This window comes from Dreissena polymorpha, chromosome 2, assembly GCF_020536995.1.
Source record: "Dreissena polymorpha isolate Duluth1 chromosome 2, UMN_Dpol_1.0, whole genome shotgun sequence".
NCBI lineage: Eukaryota > Metazoa > Mollusca > Bivalvia > Myida > Dreissenidae > Dreissena > Dreissena polymorpha.
Window position 1 is genome coordinate 149,213,559 of NC_068356.1, and position 24,891 is coordinate 149,238,449.

The 24,891-nt window shown below is 37.4% G+C and overlaps 1 protein-coding gene across 1 annotated transcript; it reads right to left on the minus strand.

The window, feature by feature from the left end:
* Positions 1-23: 23 nt before the first annotated feature.
* On the minus strand, positions 24-24,891 carry LOC127870194 (multiple epidermal growth factor-like domains protein 6). The gene is made up of 13 exons (XM_052412850.1): positions 24,879-24,891; positions 24,633-24,719; positions 19,943-20,158; positions 13,168-14,034; positions 11,327-11,349; positions 10,179-10,490; positions 9,686-9,872; positions 7,902-8,555; positions 6,824-6,958; positions 5,870-6,240; positions 4,275-4,379; positions 2,965-3,595; positions 24-205 (listed from the first exon to the last, which is right to left on the minus strand). The coding sequence occupies exons 1-13, from the start codon at positions 24,889-24,891 to the stop codon at positions 24-26; spliced, it is 3,783 nt and encodes a 1,260-aa protein (XP_052268810.1).

The following is a 24,891-nucleotide window of genomic DNA, read 5'->3' on the forward strand; positions in this document are numbered from 1 at the left end:
TATCCGTCGATACACGCCTCAACTCAAGTTCCGTTTTCTTGGTAACAGATTCTGCTCGCGCAATTCCCGCACGTGCTCTGACATGTGTTTCCATAGTAACCGCTCTGACATGCGGTGCATTTCTGCGTATAGCGGCCACATACACCCTGGCAGTTTGTCGGACATGACACGTTGCAAAACAAACCTGTAAGGCCTGCTCCGCATTCTGAAAGCGGACCGTAACATGGTGTGTGAGAGACTTTGTGGGAAATTGTAAGTAAATGTGCTTAATGGAGACTTTTCAAATAATATTGCTGTGCGCCACCCCCTGTGTTTATCCCCCCTTCTCCCGTGTTTATTTTTGTGCATTAGTGCATTTAAATATGTATTATGTAGTCGCTTAAGCTTTATATAACGTTACAATATAAATGAATATGATATGATATGTTTAAATTGGAATGAACGTTATTTATCTCTGTCTTCGCGACATCGAAGTAGACAAAACTTCAATCGCCTTTAATTTAACCGCTGAAATTTAAATTGGAGCATGCATTGCTTGATGCGAGATGACGCCAATCTTCGCGAACAGTCTTCTATGAATTTTAATAGAGTTTATTGAGAAGGCCCATGTCTAGGTGCATAGCATGGTCTTGATATCATATTTGTGCAAATTTATAAAATTATTACAATGGCTGCTTTCATGTATAAAAGTTTAGCATAATTTTTAAAGATAATATAAAATTTATATTGTATAATGAATTTTAAACGTGTAGCAATATCATATCGTCTACTGAATGTAATAATTCATGAAACTGACATTTTTATTTTTTTCCATTTTTGTGTTTATTAAAGTGACATACATCAACTGTTAAAATATTAAGTCAACCTTATTGGTAAAAATAATGTTTTTACTTAATTTTTGAAATTGACATTACAAACACATGTCATTTTCTTGAATGTAAAAAGTAGCGTAACTGACATTTTGTGAAATTTTCAGGAGAGGCAAAACACTGTTTTATTAAAATTATAAACATTTTTTCGAATTCAAATTTTCTGATTAGTATTATAATAACACTTGAAAAACGAAACAAAACGCCAAATTGGTATGTCTTTTTTAAAACAATAACACATTAAGAAAGGAGCAGTTACCATAATTTCAACACTGAAATATTTTAATGCAAAATATAACGTAAGTGCTCTTACTGTATTTCAGAAAATGTCAGAAAATATGCATTCCTGAACAATTCACAAAATGTCAGTTACCCTCGTTATTACATTCAGTAGACGATATAAGAAATGGATACATAAGTAAATACAAGGTTGTGCTTTTATTGATTAGGACAATTTTTTTATCAAAGTGAATTCATTTGATAAAAAAGGAATCATAAAATAAATCCTCACATTAAAAAATACAATCACAATATATGATGCATTGATTTAGACTTAAAAATAAAGGAAACCCACTGTTGTATGTTATGAAGTGATTTTAAAGCCCTGTAAAGAAAGACGGACATTTGGAATGATGTGGAAACCGCCTTTAATGGCAACAGTTTTTGTCTCCACAGGAAAACCTGTGACCTTCAAACGGAGTGTGAATATCACTGAAAAACAACGGGGAATAAGCCCATGCTGACGTTGACTATCATACAACTTTAAAGAATGCTTTTCCATCTTTTGTCTGTGTGTGTGTATACCGAAGTTTGCGACGTCATTTCCGAGCCAGAGGCTACATTATACGTGGACCCAGAGTGCACCCTATCACTTTTAACGAATTAACGTACTAGACCCGCGAAAGTTTGGACGAATTTCGAATCATAGCTGCATCTTCGTGCAAAGAGGTTTTCACTTACAGAAATATATTAATGTTTGGCGTGGTTGTGAGATGTTGGGAAAACCGGAGTATCCGGAACAAACGCCACCGTTCCGGTATGATTACCACCAACCAAAGCAACAGCCACACGCTGTCGGGAAAGAGGACTGTACTAGGTGATTGGGCACGCAATAGCATCGTACATGTTCAACATAACTATTGCCACCTTAAATATCACAAAAATAATGATGATAGATTGTACATAAAGACTCATACTTGCGCATAACATTCCAATCCACGGGTCAACCTTTAGCCTTACACGTAAACAGACGTAACTACTGTACATTTCAATAAAATTAGTTTTAAAGCAATATGTATGTTTATTAATATGGTGATAGATTTAAATTATTTCTTTAATATGCTGTTTAAAAAATATTATTATTTTAATTTCTTGATTTTTTTTCATATGAAAATGAGAAAGGAATGCGGTTCAAATGGTTCATGCTATATATCATAAAGCAGAAAGCAAAGAAGCTTAAGCCACAATTAGGGCAAAACATGTGTATAAAAAAAACATCATAACAGTAGCCTAATTATGTACGTATATGTCTGCACGAAAACATTCCAGACATTGTTCATAATCATATCAGGAAATTTTATTGTCATTATTGATTCAACGTTGAATACAATACAGATTTCTAATGAGAAATTAATCACGCTAAATTGTATAAATCATATTGCAATGTCACTACGCCATGTGTTAGAAAGACTCATTTAAAAGATCTACTTTAAATAATAAGCAAACAAATGAAATCATTCAAACGATAATTCAATATATGTAGTAAAGAAACTACGGCAACCTTGCCCAAAGCAAAACAGGTCAATGAAATATCAGATTGCTATTCCATTTTATTACTTACGTTAACGTACACAATTTCTTTTCAAAGCACTAACACCAGCTACATAATAGTTTTATAAAATAGCGAAAACGAATAACGATTCGCTGTCTACGTTGACGACTACATTGTTGGTTCCAGGCTCAAAATACAATAGAAAGTCGCATGCGGGCTGAGAAAAAGATGAACGCGCGAAAATTTCGTACAGCACGAACGTAAACATGTTACTACATCTACTAAACGCAAACAAGACGTACATTCAGACAGACGGAGACTTACCTGCCGTTCTGCATAACGCGCTCTGCAGCTGTGGAAGTTTGTTGCATTCATCACATACACCGGAAGTCCTGCCGCACGTGTTGTCGTTGCACGTGTCCAAACATGAGAACTCGCACCTGTCACCATAGCGACCCGTTACACAACCCTGGGCGGAGCACACACCTGTGCGACCGCACTGTCTGGCTACACAGGTGGCGCTGCAGCTCTGACCGCACTCCGACCCGAAGTAGGTATCCTCACATCCCACGATACAAGTGCCGTTGCTGAACTGGCATATCCGGTTACCGGCGCTGTCCCTTAGACAGGCGGCGCTGCACTGAATAGTGCACGTGGTGTCCCAGTATCCCGGCCTGCATCTCTGCTCATCACAGAGCCCGAGATCTTTACTGCACGATATCACACCGTTGATGTTAGCGGCGCAGTTTGGGCTACAACTCAGGTCACACCGGGTTCCGTAGAAACCAGTCTTGCACGTACTGCACTGGCCGCTGTCTTTGTTGCAAGTGTCACAGTTCGCGAACAGGCACGGGGTGTTGCATCCGCCGGCGTAGTAACCGTTCTGACAGACGCTGCACGAGCCTGTGTTTTGGTCACATCTAATTGGAGAACATTTTCCGCAGATCAGCGAACACTGTGGTCCGTACAATCCTGGAAATGAATTGAACGAACATTATCAAACCAGTCGATTTATTATCGCACAATCTGATACTTACAAGTTTGTATTTGCATTATAAAATGATATCTTAATGAATGCAATGTAACGTAATTCAGTAAGTATTTTAAAACCTTAAAACCAAAATAGGATGAATAACAAGACTATTGACAAGCAATATATGTCCCCTACCAGATCCACCATTGTCAGATTTTGTTATATATTTGTTGCCATAGCAACCATAATTTTTGACGTAGGAACAAAATGAAATGACGTGCATAATGTTCATATTGCCATCTATCCATGTTTTAAGTTTCATAAAAAAATGTAGAACTTAAAGTTATCGCAGGATCCAGGACACTGTGGGTCGGACTGACACAGACAGACCACACAGAGCGCAAACCACAAGTCCCCTCCGGTGAAACCGGTAGGGGACAATAAGAACAGCGATTGCTAGTAACTTCATACGACTGAAACTGACACATAACGAGCCAGTTTAACCACTCTTTATTAAATTAGATATGTATCATATAGGAACCTGGATACAAAATGAAAATAAGTATTATAATAAAATAATAATAATATTATTATTATTGCATTGCAATAATAACGCGCTAGAAACTAAATCTTCTGTATGATAGCGTAAATAATGACGTACCATCGTCACATCCGGTGCAAACAGAGGATTATCTGTGACAAGTGCCCGCACATCCGGCAGCACACGACTGGTTACAGAAAAGTCCATATGTACAAGTTGGGCAAGCTGTAAATACAGTCAGCAAAACGGTCGAAATATCATAAAAATATTGTATATGTTTACTTTTGTTCTCTGTTGTTAATAGAACAATTGTCAAGACGTTTATAATTGTTTGTAAAGTTATGCCACTAGCCTACCGAAAGATCATTGTCTACTGCGCACTTTGCGATTTTAGATAGTGGAAATAAGAAATAACTCATAATTTTCAATAAGACAGTGGTCTCGATTAAGATACCAAAAAATGTTTGCTTTTCATGATAATTTTTTTCATTAGAACTCTTTACTATGATTCTATATCATGCATACTTATTCAAGGTTATTGTTTCTATATGCATCATTTGTTTATAAAACAACAGCTACTACGTGTACATCTACGTTTTCCCTCAATTTCCCATGTGTTATATACAAGCTCTAAACTACAACTACATTTCCACTCATCAACGCCATTCACACCTTGCGACTATGCAAAACTTTGTATTTTAATAACAGTTTCTTCTTTTTCATTATTAATACGTATCATAGCTGGTAAATGGCTAATTTTAGTTACATGTATATCATTAATAATATGATGATGGGGTTATATGATTATTTTTGTAAACAACAAAACTTAAATTGCACAGCTATAATGAAGTACTGAAAAAAAAACACACGTCCATGCTTAATTTTACAAACCTTTCATATATATCTGGCTTATTAGCTTATTGGGATATATTTATTAAAATTAATCAGTTTGACATGTTACTCTAGCTTGTTTTATAGAAACAAAAATAGCCACCAGTTTTTAGACCAAAGCCATTGTAAATTAAGTACAAAGACACCGCGTTCTGCGACACTGGGCTTAATGCATGTTTGTAAAGAGTCATACAAGAATTGCTAGTTCATTCCACAACGGCTTATCACGGACGATTTTATGCAATTGTTCGTTTTAAAGAAGTCTTTTCTAAACGACGAGTGTCGTCCTCAATTAGCCTTTGCGGACTGCACAGGCTAATTGAGGACGACACTACGCACATGCATTCAACCATGTTTTCCCAGAACGAGGCTCAAGCAAAAGTGAAGTCAGTTTAGCAGATTTACGTCGTTACCAAAAGTCTTCAAGTTAGAGTTGTATAATAAACAACCCTTAAACCACGCGTGTTACATGTGCAGTAACGGGATAATGAAGAAAACCCCGTAATGAAAAATAAGGGAGACATACCAATGAAATAAATTAGAAAGAAATCAGTCATGACGGATTACATAGTAAGGAAACAACGCTCATGTATGAGACTCACATAAACTTTATTTAAAATAAATAAAGAATTTTTACCTGATGTCCGACAGTACCACGACTGCCTGGGCGTTGACTGCGAACATTCTAAACAAAAGCCCGTATTTTTGTCGCATTTACCGTCAATGCACGTGGTTATACACGGATTCGTGCATTGCGCGCCATAAAAACCGTCCGCGCATGCGATATTACAAGCGCCTGTGTTCCCGTCACAATCCCAACCCACACAGTTTGACGGACAGGCCGTCAGGCAGCCGACGCCATAGTAACCGTACGCGCATTCCTGGCGGCAATCGTTGGCGGTCGTCGCGCAGTCTCTGTTTCTACATCTGTCGCTACAATTCTTGTCACAGTAGACGTCGTAGTACCCGATATCGCAACCGTTCGTGCAAATCCCCGTGTTCCGGTTGCATTCGTTAACACCGGAAGTGGAATCCTTGCAGGTAAAGCCGCACGTGTTCTGACACCTGTTTCCATGGTAACCCGGTAGCCAGGAGTCAGTGTTGCAGATCCCGGTGTTTATGTCACATCGGTCGATACCAAACGCTTCCGGCGAACATCGTCCACAATCCGCGGAGCAGCTGAGCGCCCATTCGCCTGCAGCACATTCGTTACACTGCCCGCTAGACTGACTTCATACCTGCAAACCACAAATAAACTTATGAGCCTTTTTGCGGTAAAACTGAGCTTAATGCACGCGCATTATTGTTCCAGATAAGCATGTGCAGTCCGCACACCTAATCAGGGCTGACACTTTCCACTTTCATTGTATTTTTCGTTTAAAAGAAGTCTGTTTATTAAAGAAACCCTAGTTAAGTCAAAAGGTGTCGTCGCTGATTAGCCTTTGCGGACTGCACACTTTACGCACATGAATTAGGCACAGTCTTCCCAGAGCGAGTTTCGTATGGAATGAAATGTAACCGTTTCATCAATGGGTCAACGTGGTCAAATAATTTCTTCTTTAGCACAACCTCTATGGAAGTCTTGATGTAAATATGCACTAACGGTCTAGCAATACCGGATTAGGACACGATGGCATTGATTCATGATAAATAGTTTATTTATTACATTGATTTTTTATAATTAACATAATGGAAAAAAGTCATTGATCCCTTATCATAAAGGTTAAGAGACCACGGTATTTAGTTAAGACCGTTTACCTTGCAGTTCGTGACGGTACAGTTCTTGTCGCACGTGTCTCCCCACAGCCCGTCCCTGCAGTTGGCACACTTGGCGGTGTACCGGTCACACGTGCGTACACAACCCGTGGAGCAGAGGGTCTGACAGCTCTGGCCGTAGTAGCCCTCTGTGCAAACTGGAACAAGGAAAACATATCAGCCCCGTTCTCTGAAAACAGGGCTTAATGCAAGTACGTCACAGATAAGCCTGTGCAGTCCGAACAGGCTTATCATTGAAAAAACTTTCCGCCTTATATGGATTTTCGCTAAAAAGAAACTTTCTTTAAGCGACAAATATCATACAGGTGTCGTCCCTGATGAGCATGTGCGGAAGTTCCGTTTCCCAGACTGCGGCTTAATACGATTAATATAATTGAGGAACAGTTAAATTACCCCAAAAAGCTGTTCCGACATTCCATTATGTACATTTTAATCAACCTGCCAACATTCGTGCAAAGAAACCACAAGGAACAATGAAATCATTATTTCATAACTTATCAATGTGCCCTGAAATGCGTTACAAATATTATTCAGTATGAACAGTGCAGTAATATATATAATATATATAGGATGTCATTAGTGCAATAATGTTAGTATGAATTGTGCAATGGCAACTTTATTGATTAAGATAGACCAGTCTGGAAAATATATATATCGATATGCTGCACACTCGCTATGTTGCATGCTAACACATACGCTGCATAGGCCACACCAATATGACACCCAATGATGCGACATACAAACAACGCCAATGAGAATTAGCTCGAATCAATACAGATGTTATTTATTCCAAAATTCATTCATAATAGTAGAGTCGTGTGTTCTCTTGTGTGAGGTGGTTGATTTATGGGCGTTTTTCCACACCGCTAATGTTGCATATGTTGTATGTACGTATATTATTAAAGGCTGTATCTGAATAAAATATTAATAAAATTGAAAACAAAAATAGCATGTATACATTTTAATGTAAAGTAGTTGTTTTGTGTGTTTGTGCGTGCGTGCGCAAGCGTGTTTGTCTGACTGTGTGTGGTTCATTTTGTTTATATATTAAATTAACGACCTGATGTGTGTAATACTCACGTCCGGAGGGGCAGTTGAAGTCAGGGTTTGGCTTCAGACATTCCACACAGACGCCCTGGTTCCGGTCACACCTGCCATCATAACAAAGAGATTCACACTTCCTGTCACAGTGGCTCCCGTACCAACCGGAAACGCACTCCGAGCTACACCGACCAGTCAGGAAGTCACACGAAACCAGACCCGTCGTGTTACTTCTGCCGCAATTCGGGTTACAGAACGAAAAACAGTCCGTGTCCCAGTAACCGGCCGTACACTGACGGGACGCGCAGTCGGCCGTTACGATGTCACAGGAAATGATGCTCCCTACCGGCACGCATGCGCGACTGCAGTTGTACTGGCACAACTCTCCGTATTGCCCGCGGGTGCACGTTGTACATAGACCGGTCGACTTCGTGCACGTGATACACGTGGTACAGCTCTGTCGGCAAAAGGAGCCGTAATATCCCGGCATGCATTCATCATCACACCGTCCGTCAACCTGTTGACACTTGGTTCCCGCCAGACAGGTGTCACATTGCCTTTCACACTGGTCGCCATAGCGACCGACGAGACAACCGATGCAGGTTCCGGTATAGCGGCCGCATTTATTTTCGGCGAAGAAATTGCTGCTGCATGATACGTTACAGAAGGTTCCGGTCAGTCCGGCGGGACAAGCTGTAAATAAAACATAGGAAAGAAACACATAAGTCAACACCACGACCTATGTCATATAGACGACTGTTCTTTAAGTCAGTATCTAATTATTAGCACATGCTATTACCAAAGAAATGTCATCATCGCACTGATTCAGGAGGGTTAAAATCCAGATACGTACACACACATGGATACCAACATCAAAGAAAACACAAGTAATGAACATTTTTTAATAACACTCTTTATTTTTCAAATGACAAATATACCCTAAGTATCACAACAAAAACTTCCACTAAAAAGACTAGTTTCTACAACATTAAGACGTAATGCGAACAGAATAATCTCAAAATGTTATTTAAATAAACCCAGTATGTGTTAGAAAACGTGATTACTCCATGTTAATTTAGTATTGACACACAAATCAGGAATAACCAAATGACATTTTGATGTGAGTATTATTTGAAGACAAAATAAATTTACAAAATATTAGTATTTGAGAAGCGCTCTGTGGTAACCAGTCTTAATGCATGTGCGTAAAGTGTCGTCCAAGATAAGCCTTTGCAGTCCGCACAGGCCAATCAGGGACGACATTTTCCGCTGTTATGGTATTTTTCGATCAAAAAAGTATCTTCTTAGCGAAAATCCAGTAAAGGCGGAAAGTGTCGTCCTTGATTAGCCTATGCAGACTGTACAGGCTAATCTATGACGATACGGTTCGCACATGCATTTAGCCCCGTATTCTCAGAGCGCTGCTAATATTAAATGCAAAATGATACATGTATATAGAATGACTGAAAAGAGGAATAAATTTTGTTGTGACCATTCTTCAGACATTGTATGTTTGTGTTGTATCGTAATTTACTAAACAATACGCACACTTGGTTTTAATTGTGTTTCTTTGGTGCTGGTCAAGTTTGCGTTATTGTTGCAGTTTTAAAGGTTTTGTGTTTAGATGACACAAGTCAAGCGTATCCGGAATGGGTTAAGCAGATATTCGTTCCTCATAATAAAAAATATCTAGTCCATGTGTACCCGTTTGTCGTTTGTTAAATATGTACAAAAACCTTGTATTTAGACATTCTTGTATTATGAAAACATATATTTCGTTTAAACGGACGATGTAACATATGGACTTGACGTCATAAAATCACATCTTATGATACTTACCGGAAGTTCTACAGAGCGGTGACGGATTGGTCTTGCTGCACTCTTCACAAACCCCCAGCGTCCTGCTACACCGCCCATCCGTGCACGTGGCGTTGCACATCCGGTCGCACATGTCGCCGTACCACCCGAGAAGGCATCCGCGGGTGCAGTATTCGGTGATCTAACAGACGCCTGTCGAACAGTTAGAATTGCACGGAATGTTGCACTGGGGACCATACATTTCGGGCACGCATCCCTCCAGGCAGCTATCAGCAGAACCTAGGCAGTTCCGATTCACGCAGTTTGCGCTACATGTACCGTCACAGAACCTTCCAAACCAGCCGACGTTGCAACCGTTTGTGCAGTTTCCGCTCTGAAGTTCGCAGACGACATCCTTACAATTCGAACTGCATAACGAGGTACACGTGGGTCGATAGAATCCTGGCACGCATGCGCCGCTGTCACAGTACCCGTTCACCTTGTTACAGGAAATGATACCTGACGACAACGGGAGGCACTGGTTACTGCAATTGAATTCACAATAAGTTCCGTGAGCTCCGACATTGCAAACCAGACACGCTCCAGTAAACTGCGCACAGCGCGTGCATCGATTGCCGCAACGGGTGTCACACGTTTCCCCGAAATAGCCGTCCACGCATGCGCCTTGGCAAACACCGAAAGTCTGATCACAGACGCCACTAGCACAGTTGGAGCATGTTCTCTCACAGTGGTCGCCATAACGGCCGCTGATACACCCTTTGCACATCGCCGTGTATCGCTCACATGTGCTTCCTGAGCAGTTGCTACCCCCTGGGCAGGGCGTGGTACAGAAGTTACCATAGAAACTTACATCACATGCTGAAACCAAGGAGTAACTGGTATTCAACATCGTTTACATGATAGCAATTTAATAATTTTGATAAACGGAGGCAAAACTCATAATCGGATATTATGGCTTATTATAAATCGAACCTTGTTTTCGGACAACTGGTTTTTTTAATACATGTGCATAAAAAGTCGCACCAGATTATACCGTGCAGTCCACCCTGGCTTATCTGGTTCGACTTTATCAGTTTTTAGGAAAATTTTATTTAAGGGAAATATTTCCTTTACAATCATCCAGTTTAGGCAGAAAGTTTCGTCCCTGATTAGCCTGTGCGGTCTGCGCAGACTTATCTGGGACGATACTTGACGCACATGCATTTAGCCAATGTTTGTCAGAACGAGGCTCACTTTTAATTTGTTTTACTGCAGCAGTATCGATGCGTGCGAGCTGTTTACAATGTTGAACAATTCTTGGCGCTTCCCGCTTTGTTAAAGAATAAAGTTAAAATGATGATTACACATGAAGTACGTGCGACTGGTTAACAATGTTCATCTCATTAACAAATGTTTAGGCTTAAAAATATTGTATAACAGCATATTAATGCAGATGACATGAAAACAAATATGTTATACACATTAACACGCAGATAAGTATCTGACTTATTAATAAGTATTATATTAAACGACGACACATAAATAAACATCGATCGCAGATGTCTGAGCGCAAAAAAAATATGTGTATATATATGAAATGAAAAAAAAAATGGATCCGCGTCGTGCGAAAATGGGTCGTATCCAGTATGCGGCCAGCGTAGGTCAACCCTAGCCGCTGCATTCTCGTAGTCTGGTCATAATGGACCATGAGACCTTGCATGAATGTAGCGGAAAGGGTTACTCCAGAGTGCGGATGTTCTGGAGCTTAGTAGGCCGCATGTAAAATAAGACCCATTTTTGCACGACGCGTGTCAGAGTCATAGTGCGCTCTTTCGCAGCGGTTTGAAGTTTCTAGATTAAATTTCGGACTGACAGTTGTTTTATATTACTCGACACTCATACACAGTGTAGGAAATAGAAGTTAAACTACATATAATGCTTGATTAGTTCTCCTTATATTTTCTTTTCTTTTCTCTTCAACGTTGTTTCATTATTTCAGAATGTTTTATTAGAAAATAATAGATTATTAAAGATTATGAGCAATCGAATGGACACACACGAAGCATGGCAGTGCCGGGTATGATGATACACATCAAGCTAAACATATTTTTTTAAATATAAATTAGAATGTGTTATATTTTCCTTGTTGTTACTTTATTAAATGTACACCGTACATATGTTTATTGTCTCAAAGCCGGCACTGCAATGCCGGATAATGAATATTAATTGTGTGTGAATTACCTAGCATTGCATTGAGGATGTTTCGCTGTTAGTGTTAGCGCACACCATCAAACGTCCAGTTACGATGACAACACATTGATGATGTCACATGGATGACGTCATATTGGTTGACAACTTGATGAGATGTAGATTCGACGGACAGACATATTTCACGACCACACGACGAAAAATAAACGCGGATGGCTATGTAACCATTCACTGGTATGCAAAATACGAATACAGTTTCAGACCAGGGCATGGCCAGCTTTTATATTCAATACGTATTGAAGGTTTGAAATGTGTTTTGTTGTGTAATGTTTTGTTTGCTAAAGTGATGTCCTCCCGTCTGGTTTGGTGTAGACGTGGACGTTTCTTCGATAATAGATTCAATGAAAACGGTGATTCTTAGTTTATAGTAATTTGGACTCACCTAAAAATGAGCAACTAACTATGCTAAGAACGTTTTGTCGTATAATTGAATGATGGTTGTGTAAAATGGATTTAATTAATGAAGATATTTACTAAGTTTTGGTCATGATGTTTTTAATGTTTCAAAGAAGTACTCATTACAGTTTTCAACCATAAAAAACACACTATACAAAGCATTTATCTGTAATTGACATTGATACCGTAACGATCGAGAGAGCACTAAATAGATTTTGATAAAATGTATTATTCGTAACACAGCTTCTAAATGACCCCATACGGTATGATATTGGGTCCGTGAATTTAGAAATGTATTGAGGGTAGACATACGTGTATTAAGTATAACGTATCATATTGAAGCGCGTATGGTTATGTTTCGATCTACACAAAATTAAGACGTTAATCTATATGGTTTATGCCAATTAAAGTTTGATGTTTCTAGCCAAGAGCCTCTTTCCGTTTTATTGTTTACATATTTAATAAAACATAAGGTGTTTTCTACGCTTAAGCTTTTCTACTGAAATAGTGATTTATATGTGATATCAATATACTTAATAGAATGATATGAGATTAATGAAGATTAGTAAAATACAAGTAAGTTAATTTTACTAAAATTGGAAGTATAAGGTAAAGGATTATACACAAAACATATATTGAGAAAACACAATCAGATAAAATAGTAAAATGTCATGCTAAGCTATTAAACGGGTTAACGGGTTAAATAAACAGAAAACATAAAACACATCTCACACTAAGCTTTCTAGTGAGCTTAACCAAGCGTGGTTGCCGATTTTTAAGTAAGCGTCATGCAAGCACTAATGTACGCGCGATTTATTTTCCTGATCCCCGTCCTAACACCTACCAGCCTCTCTGCACTGGAATCCGGGTTTAGGGAGGTCGCATTCTCTGCAATACCCAAGCGTTCTGTCGCACGTGTTGTTAACGCACGTGTTGTTCAAGAGACACGTCAACTGGCATTGGTTTCCATAGTAACCGACGCGACATCCGTAACTACAGGCGCCACCTATGTCATCGCACGTGGAGTTGACACAATTTGAATTACAAGCCTTGTCACAGGTCGGAAAGTTGTAGCATTCAGCGACACACCCATCCACGCAGTTGTTCCCGGCGTTCACGCATCGTTTATTCCTGCACGTATTACTGCACGGATGCGCGCACGTGGGATTATAGAATCCGTCGTCACATCCATGCAGGCAGTCCCCGGTGTCTATTTTACACACTTGCACGTCGGGGCCTCTCTCCGCACATGTTGGACTGCATGTTAGGGCACAGTGTGGGGAAAAGAACCCGGGCTTACACACGCCGCTCGTGCAGTCACCGTTCTCTTTCGCGCACGTGATGAAACTCTGCCCAGGGTCAGAAACACAGTTGCCGCTACAGTTACGCTGACACGTGTCACCGAATGTACTAACGTTGCAAACCTCGCAGGTCCCATTCACTCGGTTGCACACCGTGCATCGGTCGCCACATTTGTAGTTACAATTGTCGCCATAGTAACCATTGACGCATCCTAGCTGACAGAATCCGGTACTCTGTCCACACAGTCCGTTTACGCAGTTGGGGCACGTGCGGTTACAAATGTCGCCCCATCTGCCCACCACGCACCCAATGCAGGTGCTGGTGTAGCGGTTGCAGGTTAGATTCCTACATTGAACGCCGCCGGGACAGTCTTCGTTACAGAATGTCCCAAATTTACCAACATTGCACGCTGAAAAGCAAAAACGTCATGATTGCAATACGCGTTAAATGTGTTATAGTCGGAGCATTTTTTGTTAATTTATCAGTGACGCACCTTACGCTGTTAATTACCGAGCTATCCAAATGAGTTAATTAGGTCAATACTATTGTATTAGATCTGTTGCCGTTGTTTGATGTTAATATAGAAAATTACGCTTACATCGCGTGCTTTGTTATTTTGCTGCACAAATAAGTTAATTCGTTAAATATAAAACATGGATGTTGCTTGAATATATGATAACAGAATAATTTTATTTTCGCATGATAATTTGTAGTTTCATAATTATGTTAATATATCCGGTAAAGGGAAAGTACTATAGCTGAATATAAAGAGTGAGTACGAGTTATCTTGTTCTGGAAAATCGTTAACTATGCATATTTACCATTTATGTTTAAACTATTAATTTCTGTTAGCTGGACTGTGTATGAAATAATGTTTCTAATCGTATGTGTTGTTCAAAAGAAAAAAGTAAATATAAAACTGAAATTAAATAAATCATATTTACATTACTTCAAATAATGAAATTATCGCGTTTATTTAATAAAATAAATATTAAATCGTTTGTTCTTCATACTTCTGCTTGGAGAATAAAATAAATATCGCTTTAGTTTTGCTTTATCAAAACACGTGGGGTCTTGCGGATGAATAAGTTATACATACATCTATGTGTACAAGGCTGTAAAAACATATAGAACGCAAAGGTAATATATGTGTCCCGGAAAAAACAACCTTTTGGTAAACCCACTAATCTGCTGTTATAAATAAAGCTGACCCATTCATTATCCTTTCAAAATCACACAACGTATCGACCGTCATTATTTAAATCAAGCTTTCATTGGTTGATAATGGATCAGCGTTGTTTGTACCGAGGGATTAGTTTTTCTAAACTCGAGCGAATTCAGGGCTCAGTCTATTCGGACTATTTAAATATTATTTTATCATCTTTGCGCGGTTCGAAAAAAATAAATAATGAGCATTACATAATGAGAAAATATGATTACATAATTGACATTGTGTATTGTTGTATTGTTGTTTTTTCACATAATCGTGTTTACGTTTTTCACAAATATAACAGAACATCTATTTGTTATGAAATGCTCATGTTCAGATAAAAACATGACACTTGGATAGTTTTTTAAATTTAAATGAATATATACGGAAGTTAATGTGTTCGTGATATCATAATAAGTTAGTGTTGTTAAAAGCGCTGAATGGTTTTAGAAATACATCATCTATGGGTACAGGCTTTATTATGCTTTCTAGCGGATACATAATGTATAACACTATACATCATTTCATCCCAGCCTAAAGCAATCAGTAAACGTGGTTATATTAGTCCTTTTTATTTCTTTGCATATAATAGCTAACATATTAAATGGAGTTATCATGTTTGGTAGAATTGAGTTGTACGCATATGTTCACAGTCATCAAAGTCTTCATAATGTGCTACGGCATGAGATATTGGGTGACCCATTAGTATCCTTATGCTTTCATTAAACCGAAATTCGTCGTTAATTTCATACATCACTTTAAACTGACACGGCGGAAAAGCAGATAAACAATAAATTGGAAAGGTGAAAAAAGGGCATTCAGAAAAATTACCGAGATTGAATATGGATTATGTCTACATAAAGGAAGTCATGTATACGAATATTAAAACTTACTAAATACGATCATTATACGACGAATATGTGTTAATGGATATGGCTTTTAAGACCCAGTATGGAAAAAAAAGGTTTGCAATATCAAATTTCAAAGTTGTTTATTTTGAAGAAATACAGGGAGGTCATTAAAAAAACGGAAAACTCAAAATATATTTTTGATAAATGTTAAAGGTTACACATGCTCAAACCGTAAGTCCTGAAGCGAAGGTTACATGCTGTCAGATTGATTGAACCCCATGGTTGAATGCATAATATAAATGGCTTTTGCAACCCGCATAAAACCAGAACAACCTACGAGTAACTCGCAGGCTGTTCAGGTTTTATACTGTTTGCTGCTCATCAGTATCGAAGGGTTGGAAATGAAGCCTTTAAAACTTGAATTTAGTAAGAAAGGTCTTTAAATAAATACAACTTTCTACGGGACCACACATGCGTTAATATACGTATATAAGTCGTAAAGGATTATACAACAGTTTCGACGGTATAATTGTATGTACGCATATACTGGTTTCTGTGCATTGACAATAACTAGCGCAAGTGTGAGTAAACTTTGTTTTAATTTATTAATAATTTTATTTTCTTGTGCAACACTGTAGAAGTTCCTATTAAATGAATTCACTTTAACGCAAAGGCATCTTATTACATCAAAATGTGGTACTGTTTTAAACCATTTATAGCCGCCGACGAAGATAATACTCTCCATTCTTAAGGAATGTTGATCATAGAAAACGAGTGATATTGTGTATACATACAGACAAAAGGCATAAAGACGCTTACCTTGTAGGTATTTTCAATCAAAAATTTCATTCACAATAATACCAGCATAATAAATTAAAGAAATTCAAGACGCATGCAGTATGGAGCTTTATATAAATTCATATACTTGTATACTTGTCTACACCCAACATAACATATGCTTATATTATAAAGCAAACAGATACATGATGTAATACTAGTCATTATGTTATACATTCCATCAATTCATAAGCAATTTTAAAGATCCTTAAAAGGCATTACACATACGCTGGGGACTTTATAAATAAGTATACATATAAAACCAATTGCATTGCAATATAACAACGATCTACAACTATGTGCTATGAAAAGTCAATCACCTGTGCTAACTAATTAAGGGATAGACTTGACGAAAACAAACAGTGACTGAGTAAAAGTGCCTTTCAAAAACATAAAAGCACTAACCCTTATGGCGCGTGAGCCTTTTGATTTTATGTTTAGGAAGGTTAACATGATACAATAAAAAGTATCAGTGAATTAAAACTGATAATTTCACTTTTTCAAACAGTGAAAATTATCAGTGAAAATTATCGATAATTTTCATTGTTTACTGTGAAATTACGTCATTTTTTGACGAAATGACGTCATTATCCTAGCGAAATTCTTTAGTTAAACTATTTAACAATGTATATAAACTGTGAAAAAAAGCATAAAATAAAAAGAAAATGTGTTGGATTCGGTGGAATTTCGCCACTCTTGAAAATATTATTTTCTATGATCACTCGTGAATTAAAATCGATAATCCATCGAATCCAACAAATATCCTCTATACAATATCGCAAAATAGCAGTTTAATCTTACCTTGTTTGCACCATTTAACCGGAAGTCACAGTCTATGCGCATTTACTGGTTCCGCGCATGTGTACCATTCCGCATCGGTGACAAAGTCATACTTTCAATTCATATCGCAATAACAGGACAATTTTTTTCTGACAACGATAACTAACATTTAGACATAGGCATACTGACACTTTATTACCAAACATAAACGTATTTTGGTGTTGAATATTACTGATAGTTTCTATGTCATTGCATCACAAGTGTGTAGAGGTAATTACCAAGCACTGATCATATGTGTATTACGTCATTGAAACTGCGTACCACGTGTTGTTGCATTTAATTGGCTGGTGGTTTGTTTAACAGTCTGTTTTAATGTTTTTGTTGTTCGTATAGTACATAAAGACATTTCAAAAGAACTGATGGATGAAATGTGATGGATGAAAAGACAGAACGGGAAAGAACAAGACGGAACAAGTGGGATAGTTGTTTTCATTTAGGTAAGACGCGATCCGCTATATTATATATATACATATATAAGTCGAATATTATGATACACATCATTTTAAGCAGATACCGGGAACTACAAATTTCATAAATAAATTACAAATCATTGTATATACAAGTTGTATTTAAATAAATATGAAGCAACGCAAACATTTTAGATTCAGTATTTGTTATAGAATTGAATATTTCACGTCAAGAAATAGATCAATATACTTTTTCATTTACGAATGTTGATTTTGTGCTCATATCTTGGTCGTATGCTATTGCGATGAGGGATATTTACGGATTGCTTGGAAGGAAGAAAGACCACGAAGAGAATGTGTTATTATTATATATTGTTAATAAGCGGTGATCTATCGGAAGCAAAACACGTGCAGGGTTAGGAAGCACTCTAGGTTACACACCACTAATTAATACCAAAGGTATAGCGTAGACATCGTGAAAGCGTGTGCAAAACTCTAGCAACGTTATCTAACCATTACGGAGGTATATTAGTGTTAACCTTTACATGTGTATGAGTGTCGATTAAAAATTAAAAAACAACGACATATTTTACAATCATACCGTTAATAATGATCAATTTAAGTATGTATACGTAGAGTCTGTGTTATTTATGTCCAATGAAAATATTTAAGCTGAATTACTAAATTATTATTTTATCTTTTTAAACATAGTTAAACTTAAAACCTATTCCAATTAAGAGTTAGAGTTTCTATATTTTGTGATATCACATTGTATTCTATATCAGAAAATCGAAACAACATATAAAAGCACGACTAAATTAGCTCGCACAACAAAGCCACGTGTTAGGAAGCCATTGCCATTGAGACCTAGATCAACATATTATTGCGTAATTCCATCAAAGTATATATCATTTTTATAGCATATAAGACGAATGAATCTAAATTGAAATGATGCGTTTATTACATCATTATGTCAATTTACTTCCGGTTGGACACAGCACACCCGCGTTTATGCCCTTATCACATTCCGCACACGTTCCAGAGTTGATGTCACATGTTTTGTCGACACAAGTTGACCGACAAACCGCGCCGCATGTCGGCGTGTAGAAGCCAGGCTCACAAGCGTACAGGCAATTTCCAGTGGCTTGATTGCAGAGGGGACCTTTCATATGCAAAGAAATAATCATTTCACCGATAAGTATATACTGAATGTCTTAGGCACTCGGCATTAGTTGCTACCCCCCCCCCCCCACTGCTTCATCTCTCCCCCAGCTTCTACCCCCTCCCAAACCCTTAAAATGGTCCATCTGTGATACAAAATATTAACAACAAAATAGTAAGTCGATTTTTTTTTCTTATATATGTATATAAGTAAAAAAAAATGTGGACTAAATTTTGTTGGTTTTGATATTTTTGTAAACCAAATGGGCAATTTTTAGGGGGTTTTGGGAGGGGGGTAGAAGCTGTTGGAAGAGGGCTTGTTCTGAATATTTGGCTAGTCAATAATTGCACAATATTTATCAGTCTAATGGATGGTATATGACATGTAATCTGAAATAGCGCAAGTCAGAATACTGATATATACTCGTATCAACAATAGACTTGGTTAACATATATGTTACTGTATACACTAACAAAGCTATTTTCAGATGAAGTCGCCCTTTTACTGTTTTTATAGAACGAGATGTCTACTTGTTTCTATGCTGTGTTATTATGAAGACAGTATAAGCCAAAAGCTGTTCCGCCATAATATCATAATGACATTGGAAAAACAGCGGGAATCATAGAACGGACTTAATTTTCCGTCGACATCGGATTCATCCATTTTAATAAGATGTTTAACCAGTATATACAAAATACAAAGTTGTTGTTGCGTTACAAAGCATTTTGACTTAAACTAAACAATATGAAGAAAATAAATCATAAGACATAAACTAATATATGTAAATATTATAATATTATCTTAGCCAGGAAAAATGGAGACAATTACCTTCAAATAGGTAAACGTCCATTGGTTAATCGACAGCTATGTACGAGCATATACGAGAATACGAGTGTTAAAAAGGAGGAACATTTTTGGCGATTATTTTAAAAAATGAATCGCGGACATTAAAATGACATATGTTGCAGATTTATGACATTATGAACACTTTCTAAAAAAAACTCACGAACCCATTTCTGTATTTGCGGGGCTTCTTTTACAGAACTGGGAACATCCGAGCGTGCATTTCGCTCCATAGTAGCCGTCCCGGCAGCCATACGTGCAATCTCCGGAAGTGAAGTCACAGTAAGCGAGGCCATTTGGATCCAAACCGCAGTTAGCAGGACAGGACTGGTTACAGGTCTCTCCGAAAAAGCCGCTGTCACAGATTGGGTCCAAACAGGTACCTGTAGTGGAAGTAAATAAAGGACACACATTAGTTTTTTTCTAATGGTTTATTCGACATGTCGCAAGGCTGTGGTCAGGGGTATCGTGATTGATGTAATTCGACAGCTTATGTGTTTTGGTAGTTTGGTATAATCCCATGACTCTTAGTTGCGTTAATGGCATGCTGTGTACAATTGTACACAGTTTTTGTCATTTTCTTTCGCTAATGTTATATTCAAATACACCCATACACGATATTACATAGTTATGTAGATAATCATATCGATAACATGTTCAAGCTAGTTTAAGTCTTCGCGTATAGACGTGATTTTGCAAACAAGTTTATTATCAAACAATGCAGGAATGGACAGCATGCACGTAATCATATTAGATGATGTAACCAGAACTGAACGAAATCTTCCCAATGAGCGATATTCGAATCAAATTCTTTTTGATTTAGTTCTAGATTAGTTAAAACATAGTTGTTGATTTGATAACAAGTATGTTAGTGTCGATAAGTTATATACTTGTATATGTTTATAGAATCAATTCAAACATGTCCATAAAACGCCAAAATGCAATGACATTATAAATAACAATACAATATAACAATAAAATATCCTTTGATATTGCATGTCACGACCCATGAACCCACAAAATAGCCCTGTAAAAAAGGAAACCTTATATCGAATCAAAATAGCCAACCGAACAATATTAATAATTTATATAAAATAAAAATAAAGATGACGTTTAGTCTCTAAAATACGTTGTTCCGTTAGAACCGTTTATATTCCGCATTGTCGAAGTTTGGATCGCAAGGAGATTACGCCATATCACGATGATAATAGCGCGACCCCGCATCGTAATATCGTATCTTTGTTATTTCGAATATTCTCGAATCGTGCTAGTATGATCTCGTATCGATATCTTGCTCTTTTGTGTCGTGTTTTTGAGTACTCGCCCTTTTGAAAAAGAGGTCGACAATATCAAACACAGAATGGCCCTAACGGAACATCGTATAAAACTTCACACATACCAGTGGTTCTATGACAAACGTTGTTTGCACAGTTAGGACATGAGCCACTGCAGTCATGCTTGAAGTAGGTAGGCATACAACCGTCTCTGCATGTGCCGTCCTGATCGTAAAAAAATATAGCACAAGATCACACACAACTGAGTGCATGATAACAAGTCTATTAAACAATACATCCAGAAGGGCAAAGCCCAAGTGGACATAGTAAGCATTCAGGTTTTACAAAGTAAAAATAAATACATGTGTTATTAAATACTAGGTTCTTATATTAACAAAAATCGATATTATATATATATATAATTAGATATGTGCAATAACTTAATATTCTAATGGAGCTTATCAATTTCAACCATATATGAAAAATATTATGATGTACATATGATAGGTCTACGTGTAACCAATTTCGTTTCACGAGGCACATTCATATAATATATAGTACGTACATGTTGAGAGTAGAATAACAAACACAGAATTGCTTTCGAACATTAAGCTATCTAACAGTTAGTTGTATTTAATGCCAATTATTGCTCATGCATGTACCAAGAGCATTAGCATTTGTCCTTGTTACCTATACGAAACGAAAATATAGGAAGCACAAAATCAGTCCGCACCGGCTAATCAGGGACGTCACCTTCCGCATTAACTTGTATTTTTGATAAGGAGGGACTTTCTTGAAACTAAAAATACCATACAAGCGGAGAGTGTCGTCCCTGATTAGCCTGTACGGACTGCACAGGCTAGTCTGGGACGACACTTTACGCACATGCAATAAGCCCAGTTTTCTCAGAACAAGGCTCATATAACACGGTGTCTGTATGATTGGATGATTGCGTTTTTCTCTAAGTCAGTTTCGCATTGTATAGATGAGAGTGGACAAAGTGGTTTAATATACAATTTAAAACACGAAATGCTAGTTAATCCATTTATGCCTAGTGGACTCCTATCCTTCTAAATTGGATCAATTTATTTCCAAAATTAGGGATGTTTAGTATATCTATTTCTATATTTAGAATATTCTTACAGAAATTCCTTTAAGCAAACAGCGCAGACCCTGCATCATGCGGCGTCTCATCTGGGTCTACGCTGTTTGACAAGGCCTTTTATTCGAGACGCTAGGCATAAATGGGTTAAGGTTGACATATTTATAGTTTCGTGCCTTAGCTAAATGTATTCTTAAAACATAAACAAAAACGATAAACATGCAGTTATATCAACTTCACGCAGATTTGAATTTTTATTATAAAAGAGACAGAAAAAACATGATTTACACATGCCCTCACATCATTTTTGCATTATTGAGATTACAGTAAGGTCATTTGTTGACTATTCTGCTAAAGTTTGGTATGAATTATCCGTAAAATATTCAGGAAGAAATACCGATATATTGCAGTATCTTGCACCACTGAACTCCACACAGTTGACGCCGCACGTGGATTGACATTTGGGACCCCAAAACCCGGGCTTGCAAACAGTGCATCTGAAAAGAAAGGTAAGCAGTGCATGGTTTGTTTTTACTGGCTTTATGAATTGTAATGTGGATGAGAGTTATCAAGAATGCATGTAAGTCTTTCTCTCTATTACAATTTTGAGAAAAACAATCCTTAACAAACATATGCACGTTTCGCTCCCTTGTCATAATTAATCGGATCGTGCACGTTTTAACTTTACAAAACATATTATGTATTATTCTCTTTGATCAATATTGTTGAATATATTGTTTATTCCAATATAAAGCGTTTCATTAATAATTTTATGTATTTTATTAAATAAATCAGTAACTTAGGTAAAATATATTCTTAAAGTAATACAATTGAGTAAACCAAAATCCTTGGAGTAAAAAGATCACTGATTGCGTAAGCAGAAATAATGTCTTACATATAGCGTTCACAACACAAGTGCTTACGAAAATTGGTATCTGTCACACACGGCACAGTTTGCCAGATCGACTGAAGCCGCACATGAAACATCACATTTATCACCCCGGTAACCGGGTCTGCATCCGTCTAAGCATGTACCTTGATATTAAAAAGCTTCATATATAATATATATATAATATACATATAACGTGTCTATAGTAGTAAGGTCTGTTTCAGTACTTGCTTCGACATGTTAGTTTTTACGTATGCCCATTATTTTAACACTCAATACAAGAAATAGGTTTTAAGAATACAATCTACGTACATTAAAGCGCATTTTCTGTTTATTATTGTGGCGCCATTCGCGATTTAGAGCTAGCACGCTTTGACTAAGCGTTGTATTTTCTCACCATTGTGAATGCAGATGTCTCCGGTGTCTTTCAGACAGTTACTGTTGCATGGTGTGCAGTAGGGGCCGTATCTTCCAGCAACACAGACAGCGCATTTCAGATTGTCAGAGGGCTCGTTGTAGCTACAGGTGTTGCAGCTGTAAGGGGATCAATGTGCGTATGAGACGCTGTCTGTGAAAACTACGCATAATGCATGTGCTTAAATTGTCATCCCAGATCAGCCTGTACACAGACTTATAAGTTAAGACACTTTCGGTTTTGGAATGTGTAGTTTAAAGAAAGTCTCTTCCAAACGAAAGTCCAGACTAGGAAGAGCCTAGTCCAGTCTTGGAAGAGAGTGTCGTTCCTGATAAGCCTGTGCGGACTGCACAGGCTAATATGGAACTACACTTTACGCACATGTATGAAGGCCAGTTGTATATTGTAAAGCACTGTATATTTACAGGCTAACTTCCCAAAGTGTACGATTTTTTCATACCGGTATATCGGTTTGATGTCATAACATAATGTAATTTAACCCAACATAATCTTAACTTAACCTACCCTTATGTCAACTTTACCCAACAAATGACAACTTAACCCATCAGAATGTTAAATCAACCCATCTATAATGTCAACTTAACCCAATATATCTTAAATAAACCCAACAAAGTGTTAATTTGAGTGATAATTTACTTATAAACGTTGCGAATCGCCTCCGTTATGTGGCATTTTTCAAAATCCCACGCTTTCCCTTTCTTTTAAAAGCTATTTACCGTCTCGTGATAGTTCGGCGCAAAATTTAAACTAAGAAGTTTAAATCGAACAAAATGAAGAATATGTTCCTATAAAATTGATGAACTTTGAACGAGTCTTGTCTTATTGAAAACGCGTTTCAAACAAGGTCTAGTCACGTGATGATGATGATAAATGGATACATGCTAATTAAAAGGTAGAGTAACTTAGGTAATATTTTAAATGATAATTTTGAAATAAATGTAATTTAAATAGGCATTCATTATGCACGTGTGTATAAATATAACTTTTGTCTCGTTTCTTGAAAGTTTTTTTTCCGATTCTTTTTCATTTGGAGTACGGCGTCTTCAAAATTTGAGTATTGTGCAAAATTGAAAACAAGTTTTACCAAATTGCCGGAATAAACACTAAACATCAATCGTTTGTTTGACGTCTCTGTGACTGTGTTTCTTATACATACTTAGCAAGGTTGCAGAGTCGTTGACACTTGCTGCCGTGGTAGTTTGGTTGACATCCATAGTAACAACTTCCTGTAACCGGGTCACATCTGCAAATTTACAAACATATTATAAAATAGAAGATAAGCTGTAGATAGTGATAAGCTAGACATATTTAAAGAGATGACAATAGTTTGTAAAAGAAGCTACAAGCTCTACTATGTTTTTGTGCAAACGATAAATAAATCATATTTGAATGTACAACGTACCTCGCCGTTCCAT